Here is a 19,064-nt window from a genome sequence, read left to right as displayed (position 1 = left end):
CGGGGAGTTAGCTAGACTTCTAGCTAATATTTAGGTTATATTTCCTTAACTAAGGAATTCTTAATATTATATTAAATCCTCTTATATTAGTAATATTAAAGTTAAGTTATGGGTTATAGCCTATAATATTTATTAGGAGGTATACTATCTCCTTATTAATAATTCTTTTACTATACTAGACTTATTCTCCTTTAACTATTTATAAGGGGTATAGTTATTCTTTATAGATCTATATAATCTATTACTTATTTACTAATCTAGGTAATATTAAGTTTACTTATACTTTATTATTAATTATAACTTAAGTAGGCTGTCTGTTTAGGAGGACTTATAAGAAGATATAACTATTATCTTCTATTACTATAATATATAGGGTTTTTATTTGTCTTCTAGCTGCTTATACCCTACTTATAGTTAGCGTCTTAAGTTTTTTAGCTAATTTAGGTAGGTCTTAGCCTTCTTAATCTAGGTTTACTATATTTATACTTTTTCTATATAGTAGTATCTATATTTATTATAGTAGTAGTCTAACTAGTGTCTAGTAGTGCTTATTATATACACTACTAGGTATTATAAGTATAGTTTAAGATAAATATTTTATCTCTTATATTCCTTAACTCTTTAGTGCTATAGTTCTTTATTTATATAGTATTAAGGCGCTACTATATTATTTATCCTCTAAAGATAAAAGGTATTAATTCCTTTAGCTACCTTATATATACTATATTTATTATAGATATAGTTTATTTAGAATATTTTCCTATATAGTAGGTGTTCTAGGGCTAGGTGTTTATAATCTCTAAACCTAGGGCTTTTTTAGTTTAGGATAATAGGTTCTCTTTTAATATTAATATCTTTAGTCCTATAGAAGCAGAGGGTTTAGTTATTTATTTCTTTAGAGATTTCTTAAAAATTATAGTTATACGTTTTAGTAGGTATATATATTATATTAATTTATAAAATATAAGGTCTATTATCTTTAGTCTTTATATTATTTATAAGTAGTAATAATAATAGTATATTATTAGCTTATTATTAAATATACTAAGTCTTTTTTTTAGTCTATTTAATTATAATTAGGTTTACTTAAGTTAATCTTATTAGTTATTTTACTGCTTTTTATTTTATCTTACTAAGTAGAATAGGTTTATAGTAAGGGAGTTCTTTATTACTTTCTTCCTTACTACTAGTTTTTATTTTATTAGAACTAGCTTCTTATACTAGAGTAGGTTCCTAGAACCTAAGTCTAGGTTATAAGAATTCTAGTCCCTTCTTACTAACTACTAGTATTTTAGCTTATCTTAGGGTTATATATACTTTTATTTATAATTCTTAAGTAAGTTTAAGTGTATTAAGGCTGCTTATAAGTTCTTAGCTAATAAAGTTTTATACTAGTAGTTAATATAGTTAAGAGTAGATTCTTACTATTATATAAGGCTTCCCTCTAACGTTTATTTTATACTTAACTAATTATTTAAATTAATATAGCTTATTATATAGTAACCTTATAGTCTTAATTATATTATAAATAATTTATTTATTATACTTATTTAGTAGTTATTAGATATCTTTATTTATAATATCTAGGATTATTTATTATATCTTTATTTAGTAGGTAATAGCTTTCTTACCTATAGTAATAATTTTAGTTAGTTATATACTAAAGCTAGTAGCTTTATATATAGTTTACTTAAAGTCTTACTTTAATTACTATTATTTCTAGTAGTTACCTTATACTTTAATATAAAGTTATAGTTATTTACTAAGAGTATTTAAAGGCCTTTTTTATATATAGCTAATCCTATTTATCTTATATAGCGTCCTATATCTAGATTAGTTTAGTAATAAGATATTAGTTTTAAGCCTTAAAGTCCTTAACTTCCTAAGGTTATTATTTTCTAGCTACTATAATAGTTTTAGTAATTTCTTATAAATAGTTTTTATTAAGTGACCTTAGTAGGTTATAGTTCCCTTAAGTAGCTATCTGCTATTCTAGTTACTCCTCTACTAGTTCTAATTTCTTTATACTAAGGGTATTAAGGTATTAGGTCTTTAGTTATTTATAAGTTTCTATAAGTTTTATAATAATATTCTTATTTTATATATCTATAGCTTATTTCCCCTTATTACTACGCTAGTAGGTAATTACTATAGTCTGTTAGTTAAGCTACTAGATATCTATAGGCTTATTAGCCTAGGTTATAGCGCTAGTGCTTTCTTTTAAGGTGCCTTTATATAGTCTATTCTTAATAGTTTCTATAGTTTCTTTAACCTTAACTTAGTTATAGAATTTATATATATTAATTATTATAAATTATTTCTATTAGGCTGCCTTAGTGCCTTTAGGTTTCTTTAGGTACTATCTTATTTATTTTTTACTATCCTTATAGGTTAAGTAGTTATTATTATAGTAAGTAGTCTATTAAAGTTATTTATAAGGGGTCTCCTTTTAAGCTACGCTAGCCTTTTTAGTGTACTTAAGTAGGGTTTTATACTATAGCCTTTTTAGCTATCTATAGTCTTATATAAAGTGTCTTATTTCTTTATAATTATAGTATTTAATAGTGTTAATATTTTATACTAGTTACTAGTCTTATTTCTTAGTAACACTAATATCTATAGGTCTTATATATTATTTATAAGTAGTACTTTAGTAGTTATTATATACTTACTACTAGGTGTTTTATTTTTTATTTTACTAGTATAGCTGTTTAGGCCTTTAGGTATACTTCTTACTTATATTAGTATTAGGTTATTAATTTTCTCCTTATTTCTTATATTATTTAAAGAGTTATATATTAATTTTAATAGTAAGTTTAATATAAGATAAGAAGTCCTTAAGTAAGTTAATAATCTTAATAAGTTTATCCTTAATATTATCCTTAAGTCCTTAGTAAAAAGTAAAGATTAATAATTCTTAAGTAATATTAAGTTAAGTAGCTAGTTATTAGAATTTAGCTATATAGTATAAGGCTAACTTAGTTTATTATAGGCTAGCTAGGTCTTACTTAGCTTATTACTTCTTATTAAGATCTTAAAATAGTAACTATAGGGCTTTTATAAAGCTAGTTATACTTCTAAAGATATTTTATATCTTATAAGAGTATATAGTAAGGTTACTATTATACTTAAGAAATTCTTCTAAATAGGGTTTATACTAAGAGAGCGCTTTTCCTTATAAAAAAGTTCTTATATAAATAACTTATTTAGTTTTACTTCTAAAGTTAGTAGTATAAAAGGTCTAATAAGTATAAACTTAAATTAGGAATCTTTTTAGCTATCTACTAGTCTTATTATAAGTTTTAAGTAAGTTAAGTTTAAGCTTATTATATTTATTAACTAGAGTAGTAATAATATTTACTATACCCCTAAGGGTAGTTACTTCTCTATTTAGTTTTTTAGCTTTAGCTATTTTATTTTTTAGCTAAGTAATAGTGTTATAGACTATATTCTATAGCTAGCTAATTTTAAGGGTTTTAGTGTTTAGTTTTCTACTAATATTATTAATTATAGCTTATATTTAAGCTATATTATTATTATTACGTTTAATATACTACTAGATTTTAATATATATACCTTAAGTAAAATCTAGCTTATTATTTAATTTTTTAGCGTCTTTTATTTTCTTATTTAAGCTTTTAGTTAGGGTAGTTAGGTTTTTTCTAAAGCTAAAAGAAGTTAAGGTTATCTTAGGCGTAAATATTATAAAATACTATTAGGTAAGTATTAAGGTTAACTTACTTAATAGAAGTAATTAAAGTGTTATAGCTAGTTTTTAAGTAATAAGGTTTCTACTAATAGTAAGTAAAAAGAGATACTTAGTAATAGTAATTATTATCTTACTAGTCTATTAATTACCTAGTAATTAGTTATATAGTTAATAGTTATAAGGGTAGCTTATATAGCTCTTATTAATTAAATTACTAAGGTTAAATACTAAAAAGTATTTAAAGAATATATTATAAGTTAATTACTAAAGAGCTATAGAAGTCTGTCCTTAAGTGTATCTAAGTTTATCCTATATATAAGTCCTAGCTATTCCCTAAACAGTCCTATTAACTAATAGTTATAAGTAATTACTATTCTTATATAAGGTAAGCGCTTAGTAGATACTAGTAAGCACTTACTTTTATACTATAGTTCTTCTGTTCCTAGGGAGTTATCTGTCTGTCCCTTGTCTCTTGTTTGTATAAATGCTGCTGCTGCCTATTGTCTGCTTGTTAGGTGGGGCAACATAGCCTGTAACTTGTTGGGTTGTAACACTTGGGTGCTAGGTTAAGTCGTTCGCAATCACCCAGAACCCAGCCATGCATCTTTGTCGTCGAGCATCTTAGCAGCTAATCTTTCTGTCTTTACTTTCCTACGTTAATCTACGGAGGAGCCTGTCAATAGTCCTTGCGGAAGATGCCAAGGCGCTAGAGTCACTGTCGCCTAGCCAACACTATCAGTACAGCAAGCTACATCTCAAGTCACATGATCGTCAGGCTGCCTCTGAAAGGGCCCCTGTGAAACAATCCTGGGCTGCTGTAGCACTCCTATAATCTATACGTATCTGATAAAGGATTGATAAGACTGTACTTTCAAGTACTGAGGTTGTAATACTCCACTTCTAGTCTTGGCATTCTTCGCAAGGACTATTGACAGGCTCCTCCGTACGTGTGTCAACATTAGGTGAGGTGACAGCGTTACGATTGAAAACGCTAATAAGGCTAGTCTGTTTTATTTCTGTAGTGGTTGAGACTAGCTCAGTTACTGCGGACCACGGCACCCTGTTGACATCGCCACCGGCTTTGGAGCCGTCTCTTTACGCCCAGCCTTACCGCCACCACAACTGCAACCGCTTGTGACACTATCCGTGCACACACACTTGACCACGGCGAAAGCGCCGCCATCCGAACTCTGGCCCTTGGGCTGATACCAAGGCGGACAGAAGTCCGGCAACTTCTTACCGACCGTGCGGATCTGGCCATACTTGACACCCTTCTTGTCGATGTAGTCGCTCTTCCCGAACCCGTCGAAGCGGATCTTCCACGTCATTGGGAAAGGGACATACTCGTCCCATGCAGGGGTCAAATACGTGTCAAATCCGGGCCGGAAGACCTTGTCGTTGAAGATCCTGGACGCCTTCCTCCGATCCTCCAGCTCGCCAACTTGTTTCTTGATCCACTCCACGCGTCCAGGCGCCATGTAATTCGCATAGCCTTCTAAAGTAGGCTCGAGGTGCACACGCTTAAGCTCACCCTGAGCCGCGGGACCACGGCGTGTGTTGCGCGTCAGGGCAATAAACTTAATCATCTGCGCTTGGCTGAGTGGGGTGAAGCGTCGCGGGCTAAAGACCGCGTACTTGTCTGCAATCGAGAGCTGAAGGGTCAGGAATTCGAGTTTGCCCTTGTCTTTCGCTTCCTCAGCGATGGCGGTGGCAGGAGCCTGGGAACACAGGTGTCAGCCATTCCTCCAAATGAGGTCTTCCTATTCCGCGCCGCCGTGTGAGGGAGCAAGCAAACTTACCAAATCCAATACGACATACTGCCCCTCCTTGAGCGTTGTGGGACTGCCCTTGTGCGAGCCGTCGCCGACGAAGTCGAATTGCCCTTCCTTGAGAACCTTGCGCACGATGGGCAAGTTAACCTTGTTGCGTGCCATGCCCTGCACCATCTTTTCAACGGTGGCATCGTCATCGGCCAGTGCAGCTCTCTGGAGGGCGAGCCATTTTGGTTCGGCGGCGATGTTGTCCCCGTTAGCAACTTGACAGAGGTCCTCCATGAAGCCGTCAAGCGTAGCAGAAAACTATGACAAAAAAGAGATTGGTCAGCTCGACTCTTGTTGCTGTATCTAGATTTCCGGAAGTATGCATCTATAAAACAGACGTTCAGAGGGCCAGAGGGGAGTCAAAGGCTCGGGACTTACTGAAACGACAGCATTATACGCAAAGTCCAGAGAGATCAAAAGCAAGATGGCCGCAGCCCTGACCCGATTCGGCTCATGCTTGAGCACCTGTCGTGCCACAAACACACCCATACGATGCATTGGGTTATTCTCCTCCTTGCCAAAAAGCATATTGGACAAGCCGAAAATCTGATTGGCCTCCCAGATCGTGCCATGGGTAGCAAGGTCAATCAAGAATTCCACCGACTTCTGGAACGCCCGGCGGCGCGCCATCCACTTCGTCTCGTCGGTATTGTAGGCCAGGAAGACTTGACAGTTGGTGATGTGCTGGTAAATCTCGTTTTCAGTGTATGTTCCGCGGTGTGCGGCCTTGGTGTGCTTGTCCCAGACGGTAGAAGTATCGGGGATCTCGCGCAGTTTGTGGCTGAAGCCGAGGAATGACGCCATGTAGCGGGTCACAACGGGGATGGCGAAGCTGTGAGTACAAGATGAGTGAGTCAATAATTCTTCGGCTGAAAGCAGCATTTCCAATGTCAAGTAGATTTAACACTTACTCTCTGGTTGCGTCGATTTGAAACTCGGAGTTGGTGATTGAGACCGATTCGCGCTTAACGATGAATGTCATCAACTCCGACAAGTATGCCTTGAGGTCTTTCTCCGAATTCTTGACATAGTTCTCTAGGATCTTTCGGTCAAAGTTGATCGGCCTCACTGTCTCCCGATCAAGCACGTCTCTGAGTGACTGAGGCAAGTTTGACTTGTAGGTAAACACGGGATTGGTAAAGTGATCGCTCTGATATCCTTTGAGGACGGTGAAGATGTCATCAAAGTTGTCCAGGTAGCATGGCTTCTGGGGTTTCTTTGGCGGGTATGCGACAATGCTCGCTGCAGCCTTTGCGTGGTCGTAGCAAGGGTTGAGCTCGATGTTGGCTGTCTCTCCGAATTGAACGGCGTAGCCTTGCTGCTCGGCGTAGATGGCGTTCTGCTTGGCCGTATAAAAAGGGGAAAACCACCTCAGACTGTCAGGGGGCAGCCACCCTGGGAAGGCACGCTGGATCAGCCGGTGGAAGACGGAGCTCTTACACACGTCGTTGTCGGGTGTGACCTCTTTCATTCCCCAGGCCGTCAAGCTTTGGGTGTTCCAGTCGACGGTGTAAAATCGATCAGACCTCACCAGCGTGATGGCGTCAGAGAAGATGGCTGACCACAGGGCGGAGCTTGAATTTCCTGGCCCCGGGTCTAGACCCATCATGACATCGCTCTCGCAAAAGATGCCAGGGTACAATTCAATCTTATCGGGCGATTCATAGAGATCGCGTAGGGCATTCTGGATGTCCGTGTTTGCAGAGACACTCTCGAACGTGGTGTGGACTGGTAGCTCGAAAAAGCTACGGAAATCGTTCAAGGTTCCTATTTCCCACTTGCGAGCCTGCATAATGCCCATAATCTCGACGGGCTTGAGACACTTGGGGACGTTTCGCGGGCCAAAGTTGGATAGAGGCTCGTCCATGGCCGCAGTCAGCTCATTGAGCATCTGCTCGTCATCAAAAAGGTTTGTGATATCGTTGCGTGTGAAGAGCTTGGAGTTCGCGACAGAGGCAGTGGCGACGGCCGGGGCCTCCATGGCCTTGTTGGTGTCGACGCCTACACTGATTCCGTCCATGGAGATACCGCTGTCTGAGCCATTCCTGCTCCGCTCGGTGCTATGCCCGTCCTCCAATCCGGGACTTGTTTTCGTTGCGGGAGCATCCGGAATGCCGAATGTGACTTGCCATGGCTCCTCATGCTTCTGCTTTCCATATGCCATCACTTTGAGGAATTCTGGCAGGGAGAGGCTGTCGGGCTTCTCGATGCCGAGAGTGGCCTTCATAAAATCCTCTACGTACTTCTCGTCACGAAGCGAGATGGCGCAGTGGAAGCGGTAGATCAGGTTGAACTCGACAGTTACCTGGTTACCAATGCCTCGAGTGGTCTTCTTTTGGTCAAAGTCCTTCCTCGGATCGAGGGTAAAGTTTGTGTCGAACTGGTGGAACCCCATTAAAGCACGGAGATAGTCGTGGACGCTAATATTGACATACATGCCCTGCGTGATGAGGCGGGCAGTGTTGAAGAGATCGTCGTCCTGCTTGTCACATGCAGCCTGCCAAGCAATCTTGAAGTCTTTGCAATTGTTCTCAAAGGACTTCAAAAGAGCTGGAGACTCGCGTTCCAGCTTTTGGCCCTTCTCTTTCAGCTTCTGCTTCAGCTTGCGTTTCACGTCCACAAACTCCCTGTATAACGGTTGAGACTCAAAGGACGTGATGAGATCAAGAGCATTTTTCCTCTTCTCCGCGGCTGCTTCACGCAGAGCTGTCTGCTCCGGCGTCTCGGGCCCCTGTTGCGGTAGAGCAGCGTCGGGGGCATCCGCAGGCCTCGCGGCTTGGACTTCGCTCCACAAGCGCTCATATTTATTGCAAAGACGTTCTACCTTTGGATCGAGTGGTACCTTGTTGCCATGGTCGTCCTGATCAGGAAGGTGTTCTTTGATTAGCGCGACTAGTCGTGCGCCGCTGTACATTTCTGGTACACTGAAGCGACCGTTCTCGTTGATCTGTAGAAGCTGTCTGGCAGCATAGTTGTGGTACCGGTTGTACATAACCAGCATGATACACACTCCAGGAGGCTGCCTCAATAGACGGTCCTCTGCGAAGGTGTCGGGCTTGAGCAGGCCTAGCTTGTACTTGTTGTCCCGGACTTTTCGCACCATCTCTTCGGTGTAGCCATAGAGAGGCGAGAGGTCCAGATACGAAGAGGAGTCCGAGAGGTTCTTGTCATTGTCGTTGGTGCGGAAGATGTCATGGATAATGATGGTGGCGTGGTACAATAGCATTGACGATAGTCCAGACTGACTCTGGCGGCCCCCGTTTTCGCGAGCCATCAGCCGATCAAACAAAACTTCGGGGTCAGGCAGCGCGCCAAGCGGAGCCGTTTTGGATGGTACGGTCTTCGCGTAGGGAGCACCAGCCTGTCCGAGGTGCGGGTTCAGGGCTGAGTTGAAGGACCCATCGGCAGTTCTGTACTGAAAGGCGTCACCCAAGTAGGTGAGAGGAGCTGAGTTTAACAAGGTCAGCGGAGGAAGACACAAGCAAAAGCCCCCACGTTCTCATCTCTTCTTCTTGTCGGGTCAGGTCTATGAACTCACGATGCAGCATTTTGTTGTACTTTTCACGCACTTGAGCGTTAATAAGAAACTCTTCACGAAAAGTGCTGTGATTCGATAGGCTACCAGCAATCTGGGCAAATCCACGCTCCTAAGCAACATTGTTAGTGATACACCGCAAAAGCCAGAAAGTGACTTACATCAAGACCTTTGCCGGAAAAGAAACTTCCAGCAATGTTAACCCAAGCGCGCCAATTGCTGGGAGCGAACGCTGCCGTGAGATCTCCAAGCGGCCCGACCTTCTGCGTGATTTTGTTCTGCATGGGCTCGTCAGCAAAGGTGCATCCACCCAGACACACACGATGTAGGACTTACAGAGATCAGACTATCGCCGTGGAACTGGGCGTACTTCTTTTCATTCTCCTTATTCCTCAACTGCAGGGTAAGGTCCATGAGCTGGTCCTCCCTTGACTGGGCCACTGCAATTGCTCTTGTCGCCATGTTGGGCGGGATGTTCGGGCGAGCTCTGTTAATGTGAAGGAATGAAGAATACAACAATTGGCCAATCCTTAAATAGCCAGACGTCTGTCAAGCTGAGCCCGGGGTAATATGATTTACGTAGTCTGCGAAGTGATTTATGCTCAATCATGGTCAACGGGGGCGAGCGACATTAATACTGTTGCCACGTCAAGCAAAGGGCATGTTGTGACCGACAACACATCCTTGGCGCGGGAATTTGATTGAATCTCCGCTAGTCCGCTTGCAAGTGGAATTTCAATCTCGCAAGAAATGCCTTTACCTTGGCACAGATTACCTTCTGACGCATCCTATGTACGAAGTTCGAGATTGTGCTGGGCTCAGAACACTGGCCGACGCTTTCGTCTAATAGTCGCCTTCAGTCTCTGTACCTTCAGGCCGCGGAAAGAGACACCATGTAGATAGGTAATCCGGGTTACGATACAGTACCTGTCGGTAGCTGAACCTAGCTAAAGTGAAAAGGCGGATGCACATATCTCGTACAAGACATTGTGGCTGATAGAGTTCAAAGCTGAGCATATGTAGAACCTTACGGCCGATTGAAATTATTGCCGTGTAACTCCAGCCAATGTTTTCCGGATGCATTATCAGCTGCTATAGATTAACGTTTTGGTGCTTATACTAATACCCTTATCAGAAACTACTGCACCGGAAGCATCAGCACTGAGCCTGTCTTGAATTCTGAGACCTTCTCCAAAAGCTGTCTCAAACTCAGATTATCAACGGACTCCTGATGAGCTAATTTCGGGCCGTTCCCAAAACGGTGCGGAGGGCTCAGCTGGAAACAGGCTTCCCGCCAACGCTGGCATGTGATGGCTCCAACACAGAAACATGTTCAATGCCACTCGTCTAAAACACGCATTCCGTTAACCTCAGGGATGATTTCGCAGCGGATGCCATCCGAGGTTTTTGTCGACACTAGCGGCTTTACATCGCCAAGATATGAGCCCAGCTAGTATTAAGCAGTGGAAGTATTCACAGGAAAGCTTCTTGCACGAAATGCTTAGGTGGGAAAGCGGCCCAGTCCTGGTTCAACTGTTGCTCTGCCCCACGGCACTTGATAAGACCGCTACTGTACTTGTACCACAGGAGAGCCCCCTCCCTCGTCTTGAGAAGGTCCTTTGCCAACATTGCTATATCGAAGTTTCTGCCAGCTCAATAGGTGCTGCGATCGTCTGTTTCTTTACCTGTTCATCAAATCATACCTTGATTTTCTCTCCCACAATGGCAATGCCCCCCTCTCTTCCGGTTGGCAAATATGTTCGCAGCCCGGACAGTGCCAGCCGCAGCCCTTGCCCAGTAGTCAACGCGCTCTCCAACCACGGCTACATCGAGCGCGACGGCAAGAACATCTACATGTCCGATCTGACGGCGGCGATGCGACAAGTGGGAATGAGTCCTTTGCTCGGCTCCATTTTCGCTGTCCCGACCTACTTTGAGTACCACAACCCGGAAAAGGCCCACCTCCAACCTCCTGTCAGCGCGTTGAAGAGGTTCTTGGGCCTCCTCAAGAATCCTTACTCCTATTTCTCTTACTTTGGCTGCTGGAATCCGCAGCAGTACGACGAAAAAGGCAAAAAATATCTCAACCTGGAGAATCTCGCCTCCCATGGGGCGATTGAGCACGACATTTCTCTCTCACGTCGCGACTTCGCTCAAGATCAGGGAAACAACAAGCCGCAGAAGGACCTGATCCAGGACATGCTCAAGTGCTCCCAGGACGGTGAGACCCTTACCATCAAGGACCTAGCCGGTTTCATCAAGATAAGGATCAAGCAACAGCTCATCGATAATCCGGAGCTCGTGTACGGCCCTGCTCAGCATCAGGTCAACTGTGGCCAGATTGCACTCATGATGGGATGCTTTGGTGACGGCCAGACTATCCCTTTGAAGTATGTTCGGGCCATCTTTGAGGAGGAAAGGCTGCCCGTTAAGGAGGGCTGGACTAAGCGGACATGGTGGTCCATGGGCTTAATCGAGTTCTTCCGGTCGGTGAACAATCTCGTAAAAAAGGTCAATGTCACAATCTAGAGGTCTCAAATAGGGCGAAGATGGATAACAATGGATATCTGTAGTGAACGATTGAGTAGCTTCTATCATCAGTCAATGAATGTGGCTGGATAATCTGCCGCTGCTCCACTTTTGTCTAGTATAACCCAGGGTCCTAGTAATAGTGAACATTAAACACCTGCAAAACTTACGATACGTTTCTGCTAAGGTAATGTGGCGAAGCAAGACTAAAGTTCAGAACTTGTCAGGCGTGCCTTAATTTCGAACTATCAAATGAGGGGATATGTGTTCACGCTAGACGCTCAAAAAGGCTAGATGCTTGAAGGGCAGACGCTGTGAGGGTTATAAGGTCTCAAGAAGGGTTACACACAATCTCTTTGAGAGACAGCTAGTCAAGGCCGCATAAGCAGCCCATTAGCATCGAATGCTTGTTCATCCAACCCTCTCGTTTACCGGCTAACAAATGACTCAACTCAAACATTCTTCCGATTTAAGACAGGCATTGACGCTTTCAGCCAGCTCCGAATGCTTGATGCGGCCTGCCGCGTAAGGCTTACTCAGCTGATACACGGCCGCAGACGACAAATGTTACCGTTTGAGTTGCCCAGCCAGAAAGAAATTACTGGCATACACATGTCTTGCTTCTCCTTAGTACATCGAGCACAACTGCTTATCATCTGTGGTTGATGTGTCTCGAATGCATGCATACTTCGACACTACGGTGATAACGAACGATTGAGTCCCATAACTTGCTGGTGGCGGGTGGGCCTCCACATGTCTCGGTACGGAGCGGGCTGTTATGAGAGATTAGTTTCCTAATTTTAGCAGAAGCTTATTAGTTTGTGTAATCAGAGTAGCTACCTTGATTGGTTTAGTTATAGCTGAAATGGCGCAAGGAAACCGAGGACATTTAGGAGGAGTTGTCCGACATTTCGTCAGAGCTTATTAACGTTTTTGCTATTTATAATTAAGTAGTTTGTACTAAGAGAAGGAATAGAGCTAAGTAACTAGTTATAATTATTTAATTAAATAAATTAAATTATTACTAAGAAATACTAGCTCTTTAAAAAGATTAAAAAAGACTTTTAATAGTAGTCTTTTAACTTAACTATTACCTAGTAGTAAATAAACCTTTTTTAGGGTAAGGGTAATAGTACCAGTAGTAAAAAGAAGACAGTACTACTATAAGTATAAATATAAAGTTAATAATAATTATAGATATATAGTAAGTATAGATTAAGGCTAGTAATACTATAGATAAGCTAGATATGTATTATATACTAGAACTACTTAGAAAAGACTAATAGCTATATAATTGTAGTATTAATAGATTATTAATAGTAACTAAATAAAGTAGAATAAGTTATAATAGCTTTATTTCTTAGGTACTAAAATATAGGGGGTACTAAAAAGTAGGTACTTTATCTTAATTTAATATTTAGCTATTAGTATATACTTAAAGCCTTTACTTAAACCTAAGGGTTAGCTTAGTAAACAAGCTTTTATATAGTCTTAATAAGAAAACAGAAAAACTATCTAAGTATATATTAGGAAATTTAACTAGTTATTAGTAGTGCTAATCTTTAGTTATATAACTTACCTTATATAACTTACCTTAGTAACTTACTTATACTATTATAAATATCTAAAGTAGTAACCTCTTCTCTTATTTATTATTACTATCTTTAACTAGTAATTAATAGTTTATTAATAGTAGTACAACTACTATGATTATAATCTGTATAATACTAACAGAGAAACTAAAGAAAACATTATGAAGCAAAATAGTGTAGACAGGAACTTATAATAAGGGAATATAACAGACAAGCTTTCTTTTTCTTCTCTCTTTAGCCTATAAGGCGGAGGTTCTAGTTTTAGTAACAAAACCCAAGCCATCGTATTCTATAGGGAGAAGATTCACGTCTGGCTTCTGATTAATACTTATTGTTTAGAGTGCAGTGAGTTCTTCTCTGCAAACATGTGTAAGCAAAGTCTTTAAGATCTAAGCAAGCAGTTAAGCGCGAGAAACATACAAGACCAACAGAGAATAGCTTTGTAAGGAACCCCAAGAAAGCAGCACGAACGTCATCACCTCATGTCTAAGCCATTGCTTTACTGTTAGTAGTATCTCTACGTTGCCATGTGCCTGTTGGTTGTGTTAATCCAGGGTGCTCAGGATTTGACCCAGCAAAGTCCTGGTGTAGCTTAACGCAACTGTCCATGGTTTGCCCTTTGCCTACTTCCATGGCCACCCCTATTGTTAGTGAAGCCATCTCGCGGCAGCATGGGGGGAGTGAGTCGGGTTTGTTCATCTCATGCCCGGAAGATTGTGAACGAAAGCTACCCGCCGACTTGGGACAGGTCCCGATTAAGATCTGCCACATTCTGCCGCAAAGAGTATCACTGCACCTGCGTCTGGTCAAATTCAAGCTCTTGAGCCACTTCTCCTCTCCCTTCTCGGCCGTCTGCCCTGTCATATCTCCCGCCTCTTGCTCCGGACTTATCGTAACAAGCCACCGAGATCAGACACAACAACAAGGGATGGGGGGTTAGCACAGTTTGACTCCTTCACCCACAACGACAGCACCAGTCTGTACATGAGCCATACTACTGACAGTAAGTAGGGGGTTTGTATTGATGAGCAATGCTGGGCAGGGAAAATTGGTACGCTCTTACATCTCCTTCCCCTTCTCTTCTAGCCAGCAGCAAATTTGGAACTTACTTTGCTACTTCCCTCTTACTCCTCCTCTTCCTCTTCCTCTTTCTGTTCCTCCCGGGCATCTCTCATGGTCAAATAATTAAAGGCGTCGGTAACGTACTCCTGCTCCCTCTCCTTGACCTCCTCTCACTTGGTTTCATTCAGCTGCTCCCAAAGCGCGCAGAGAAGGGTATCCCGGACACGCTCCAGTGTTAGCTGATCCTTGAATCGAAGTAGCCAGGGGTACGCCGAACCGTCGCCAGAGAAGTGATTGAAGACGAAGGACAGAAACCAAAAGTTGAAGACGGGGTTGATGTCCGCGACGATCGGGATCCCGAGCCAGGCCGGCCCTCCACGCGCGGAGGGCCTGGAGGAATCCACCAGGCCTCCCAAAATTCTCCAGAGCGCACCATTCACCGTGCTGTGTTCCTTAGTGGCTGCGTGGCTTGGGAGCCTCGAGAGGAAAAGTTTGCCCTGGGGCTTCAGCCATTCAGTATCCGACTGCAGACGCTTTTACTGTTGCCCGAGGACCTAGATACTGGGCGGACGGTATGGTCGTTCGCTGGAGGAAGTGGCTGCAGCGCGTGGGCGGGCGGTGTCATCAGGGGTTGGAGAGGAACTTCTCGGTCATGCGTCCACGGCAAGGACCCGGCTGAGGATGAAGGGCGGGAACTCAAAGTTGAAGACGGGGTTCATGTCGGCGACGATTGGAACGCCAAGTCAGGCTCGATGCTTGGTTTCAGTCTGGAGCCAGTATTCCTCTTTGCTAATCTCTGTGACAGCGGCGGCGACAGTGGCACCCTGCTGGACAAAGGAACCGGAGAAAAGTCGAAGAAGTGTAGCTCAGCTGCAAAGATTCAGGGGGCTGCAGGTTATTCAGCAGCGGCCTCGGGGGACGCAGCCGTTTGGAATAAAGGTATTTTACTGCGAGCGGAGTGCGAAAGTGCAGGGAGGGATAATTATATAGCGGCCCCGTTGGTGGTGGCGTTCGCAAGGTGCCTTGGTGGGCGGCGGCGGCTAGGCTGACGACTTCGAGGGATTGTAGAAATGGCATTGACGGAGTTTGCTGATGACAATGAGAGGCGGCATATTGGATAGCATGGTTTTGGAGGGATTGCAGAACCGGAGTTTGGCGGCTCGAACATCTGAACTGAGGCAGGAATAATGTGGATGGAAGAAGCTTGATAGAAGACGTTGGAAAGTCGTCTCGCGGTGAGACAGGGAGGAAGAGAAAAAATGAGGCAGGGGATAGACAGGGCAGGCGGGGCAGGCGGGGCAGGCATGCACCTGGCTGTAAACGCAGCTTGTGGAAGGGGCCTATACATATCCGTACTTCCTTCTACCTTTACTAAGACTGCCCCGGATTGATTGATCCGCCAGCGCGCGCGCGCCATCAAGTCTAGTTACAGTTGCGCGCCAGTCCACACACTCAGTGTACGTAAATCGGATTAGATCAAGCTCCTGCCTCAGTATTCGCGCACATGATCCGTGTTGGCTTCAGAGTATTGGCGCGACGCGACTTTGAAATCAGTGACGATATTTGATTCTTGGCTGGAGTCGTTGGAGTCGCCAGTCTGGTCCACCGCCGTCGGACCCCGCTTCAGCTGAGAGACCTAGAATAAGGGCCTGATCGGCAAAACCGATATCAGGGCGATATCGCCCGTACTCCGATACAAAAGTACATAGGGTTAGGGTTAACGAGAGTTTAATATAAGGTTAAAGGTTAATTTAGCGAATGTACTGCCAGGACCCCTGCAACAGCTGCCAGCAGCTATGCCTTACTAACACCACTACTGCCAGCGCCCAGCTGCTAGCGCCTACCTACTGTTACTAGCGCCTGGCTACTAGCGCCTTTCTACTATTGCCTACTGTCGCTAGCAATAGTAAGCAACAGTAGGTAGCTACTAGCAACAGTAGGTAGGCGCTAGCAGCCAGGCGCTAGCAGTAGTGGGTAGGTGCTAGCAACAGTGGCTAGCAGTAGTAGGCAACAGTAGGTAATCTGCTATATTAGTCCTTTTCAGAAGTTTAACCTAACTCTAGAGCCTAATAACAATTTATATAGAGAGAGCAGGGGATTTAGCAGATTTCTAGCAAAAAAGGTCACAGTACGTAGCCTATTCTAATATAATTAGGGTTCTATAATATAGAACTAAAATCATAATGTACCCTCCTGTTTTTAGCCTAGTGCAGCACAATTTAAGTTTTTTATAGCTAGTGCTTAGTCCGTAATATTAGTCCTTATTCAAAGTGTCAAATAATATCGGCAGTGCTAATCAGGCCCTAAGTAACAAATTCTAACAAGCCTCTTTAAATACATTATAATCGTGCCCAGGCGCCATACCAGCAGAGTAGATATTAGTCACAAACGCTAGAAAAGGGATTAGTAGGAGGATAGGTGCAAAATAGTTACCTAGGACTTAGTCCTACTTATTTACTAGTTACTAGGGAGGTTAAAAGAAGTAAACCGTCGTTTTCCCATTAGTATGCAGTTAACTTCAGTAGTCAGGCATCCGCATAGAAACAAAGTGTGTTATTCAATAAAGCCATTACATCCAATTCCGCGTTTCTCAATATTAAAGACCTCGCGCGTAGTTATACTATCACCAAACATTTAATACATGTATGTTTTGAATATTAAATAGGTGATTCATGAGAGACAAGTCCTCGGCTCTATATACCACCAAATTCAAAATTGCAATGTAATTAACACTGGCTATAACCAGCCTTAGATTTGAGAACACGGGCTCAAAGCTGGGAAAGGAAAACCCGAATACTTAAATCCAAGTTAGACCTATGTGCTAGAAACATCATCACTTTAGTTAACCATAAATAAGACAGACAAGGCACGGCACAGAATTTGAAATAACGAACGCGCATCCGACCGCCGCAGTAAAACAGTATGATTAACACAGGACAAAAGCAAACAGAAGCAACAGATAAACAGCAGAAAACCAGAACCAACACCACTGTCTCTTGCCATACTTGGTCTTGGCCCTCTTTGCAAGGAACTGGACTGTGGTGTCGACGAGGTCGTCGGCGATGTTCTCCTTTGCGGGGGGCGTTGGCGCGGAGCTGCTCACGGAACACCTTTTCGAGCCTCTTGAGGCGGCTGGTGATGGTCGCTTATGTCGTTGGGCAGACGGGCGTCCCCGGACGCGACAGGAAGTGCGCGATGATGAGATACTTTGGCACCATGGGCCTCATGCGCGGCGGCGGCGACGGCAGGGCTCTGGCAGCAGGGGGAAGGGGGGGGGGGAAGGGCCAAGACCGTTGTCAAGGTCGAGGGCGAGTTCGACGTCGGGAGCAATGTAGTCACCTGCGTCCTCGATGAGGGACTTGGCCCTGGGCATCCCGTAAGGGAGCTCGGGCGCTGGTTCGGGCGGGGGCAGAGGTGATGCCGAGCTCGTTCTTCGACATCTTGTGGGCGGTCTGGGCGGCGAGGCGGGTGAAGACCTGGTTCTGCCTCTCAAAGATTGCTCATATTATGACGCCCTGGTGACCTTTGGTCTGGTTCCATAGGTCGTTGAGAGGCATGCGTGGGCGATGCATCTGCCAAAAATTGGTCATCTCAAGCATGGCTTTGACCGGGCTGAGGGCTGGGGGCCAGCTGGTGGTGCCATACGCCGTTGGGTCAGGTGTTCCTCAAATCGCGGAGGAGCCTTTGGAGTCGGTTGTCTGTCTGCCGGCCTTGGCTTGACACTCCGTTCTTCCATGACCGAGACAATACCTACGGCCGTTTGCTCAACGTGATGCTTGAGAGCAGCGGCTTAGTCAAGAGCGGCGCGGGGAACGGCGGCGTGTGCCCAGGAGGCGAGGCTGTCATCTGTTGGGAACTGGTAGATTGTGAATCATGCTCTAATAGTATACGTTAGCCTCAATTAAACCATCAGAGAAACATTAAGGGGTTTGTGTGGAGTAAGCAATGTGTAGAGTCATCAATCCGTAAAACAGACGAGGAAAAGAAAGACAACATTAGCAGTAGTTAGTATACTTACGTTTATGCCCTTCTCAGAAGGAAGTTTCTCGGAGACACGACCCCGGGGTACTTTGGCGTGCTGGTCATTACGCCCCACTAAAATGCGCACTGAACATCTTGAATAAAGATAGAGAGAGAGAGAGAGAAAGATGTTGACGAACAGAAATAACAGATTGTGGAAGTGGATAGACCGAACAGATAGACAAACAGAGGGGATAGATAGACAGCTAAAGAAAGAAAAATCGAAAAGGAAAAGACGAAACTGACGAAACCGACGAATGGTTGAAGGCTGACGGCCGAAGGTCGAGAGAAAAAGAAAAGGAAAGAAGAGGGAAGAAAGAATTTCACATCCCCGACAAGGAAGGATATCCTACTTCCTTGTCCATTTCTGCCTTAGGTGGACCAAACCGTCCGGGTTGTCACGTGGTCAATGAGTGAATAAGTAATCTAGCGAGGGAGAGAATGAGAGTGAGAGAGTCTGGCAGAGGCATAGTGTGGAACGGCAGCGAGATGCCCATTAATAGTGGTCATGTAAGTGCCCCTCTTGCCCATGTCTACAACCATGGAGGACTGGTGGACGAGAGATAAGATGGCATGACGTCAAAATGGCAACTACTGACTCCGGCTTAGTCTACATCCTTAATGGGAACAGACCATAGCCAAGGAAGCAACCTTCCTTGCTTGCACAATGGCACAAGCACAGATTGAGTGTGTGATTGGCGCGTGAGGGTCGGTACCATCTTCTGAGGATGGTACAGCTCTCTAACTGGCCGCAGTGCCACAGGCAGTCGCCAGAAGCAGGACCATGACTTTGCAGA

At 43.4% G+C, this 19,064-nt stretch overlaps 5 protein-coding genes across 5 annotated transcripts; 2 read left to right on the top strand and 3 right to left on the bottom strand.

The window, feature by feature from the left end:
* Positions 1-4,749: 4,749 nt before the first annotated feature.
* On the bottom strand, positions 4,750-9,526 carry GLRG_11821 (linoleate diol synthase; the record flags this gene model as incomplete). Its single annotated transcript, XM_008102504.1, has 7 exons — positions 4,750-5,427; positions 5,509-5,787; positions 5,908-6,361; positions 6,441-8,976; positions 9,068-9,176; positions 9,226-9,342; positions 9,401-9,526. 7 exons carry the CDS (start codon positions 9,524-9,526, stop codon positions 4,750-4,752), a joined length of 4,299 nt encoding a protein of 1,432 aa, XP_008100695.1.
* Positions 9,527-10,786: 1,260 nt separating this feature from the next.
* Positions 10,787-11,593, top strand: GLRG_11820 (uncharacterized protein; the record flags this gene model as incomplete). The annotated part of the gene is made up of 1 exon (XM_008102503.1): positions 10,787-11,593. One exon carries the CDS (start codon positions 10,787-10,789, stop codon positions 11,591-11,593), a length of 807 nt encoding a protein of 268 aa, XP_008100694.1.
* A 2,223-nt stretch (positions 11,594-13,816) lies between these two features.
* GLRG_11819 (uncharacterized protein) lies at positions 13,817-14,125 on the top strand (the record flags this gene model as incomplete). The annotated part of the gene is made up of 1 exon (XM_008102502.1): positions 13,817-14,125. One exon carries the CDS (start codon positions 13,817-13,819, stop codon positions 14,123-14,125), a length of 309 nt encoding a protein of 102 aa, XP_008100693.1.
* A 292-nt stretch (positions 14,126-14,417) lies between these two features.
* Positions 14,418-14,966, bottom strand: GLRG_11818 (uncharacterized protein; the record flags this gene model as incomplete). The annotated part of the gene is made up of 2 exons (XM_008102501.1): positions 14,418-14,744; positions 14,919-14,966. The coding sequence occupies 2 exons, from the start codon at positions 14,964-14,966 to the stop codon at positions 14,418-14,420; spliced, it is 375 nt and encodes a 124-aa protein (XP_008100692.1).
* Positions 14,967-17,173: 2,207 nt separating this feature from the next.
* GLRG_11817 (uncharacterized protein) lies at positions 17,174-17,687 on the bottom strand (the record flags this gene model as incomplete). The annotated part of the gene is made up of 2 exons (XM_008102500.1): positions 17,174-17,342; positions 17,587-17,687. The coding sequence occupies 2 exons, from the start codon at positions 17,685-17,687 to the stop codon at positions 17,174-17,176; spliced, it is 270 nt and encodes an 89-aa protein (XP_008100691.1).
* Positions 17,688-19,064: the final 1,377 nt, after the last annotated feature.

Source organism: Colletotrichum graminicola, assembly GCF_000149035.1.
Source record: "Colletotrichum graminicola M1.001 genomic scaffold supercont1.130, whole genome shotgun sequence".
NCBI classification, from domain to species: domain Eukaryota; kingdom Fungi; phylum Ascomycota; class Sordariomycetes; order Glomerellales; family Glomerellaceae; genus Colletotrichum; species Colletotrichum graminicola.
The sequence above is the reverse complement of the archived record's forward strand: the minus strand, read 5'-3'. Positions and strand labels throughout refer to the sequence as shown.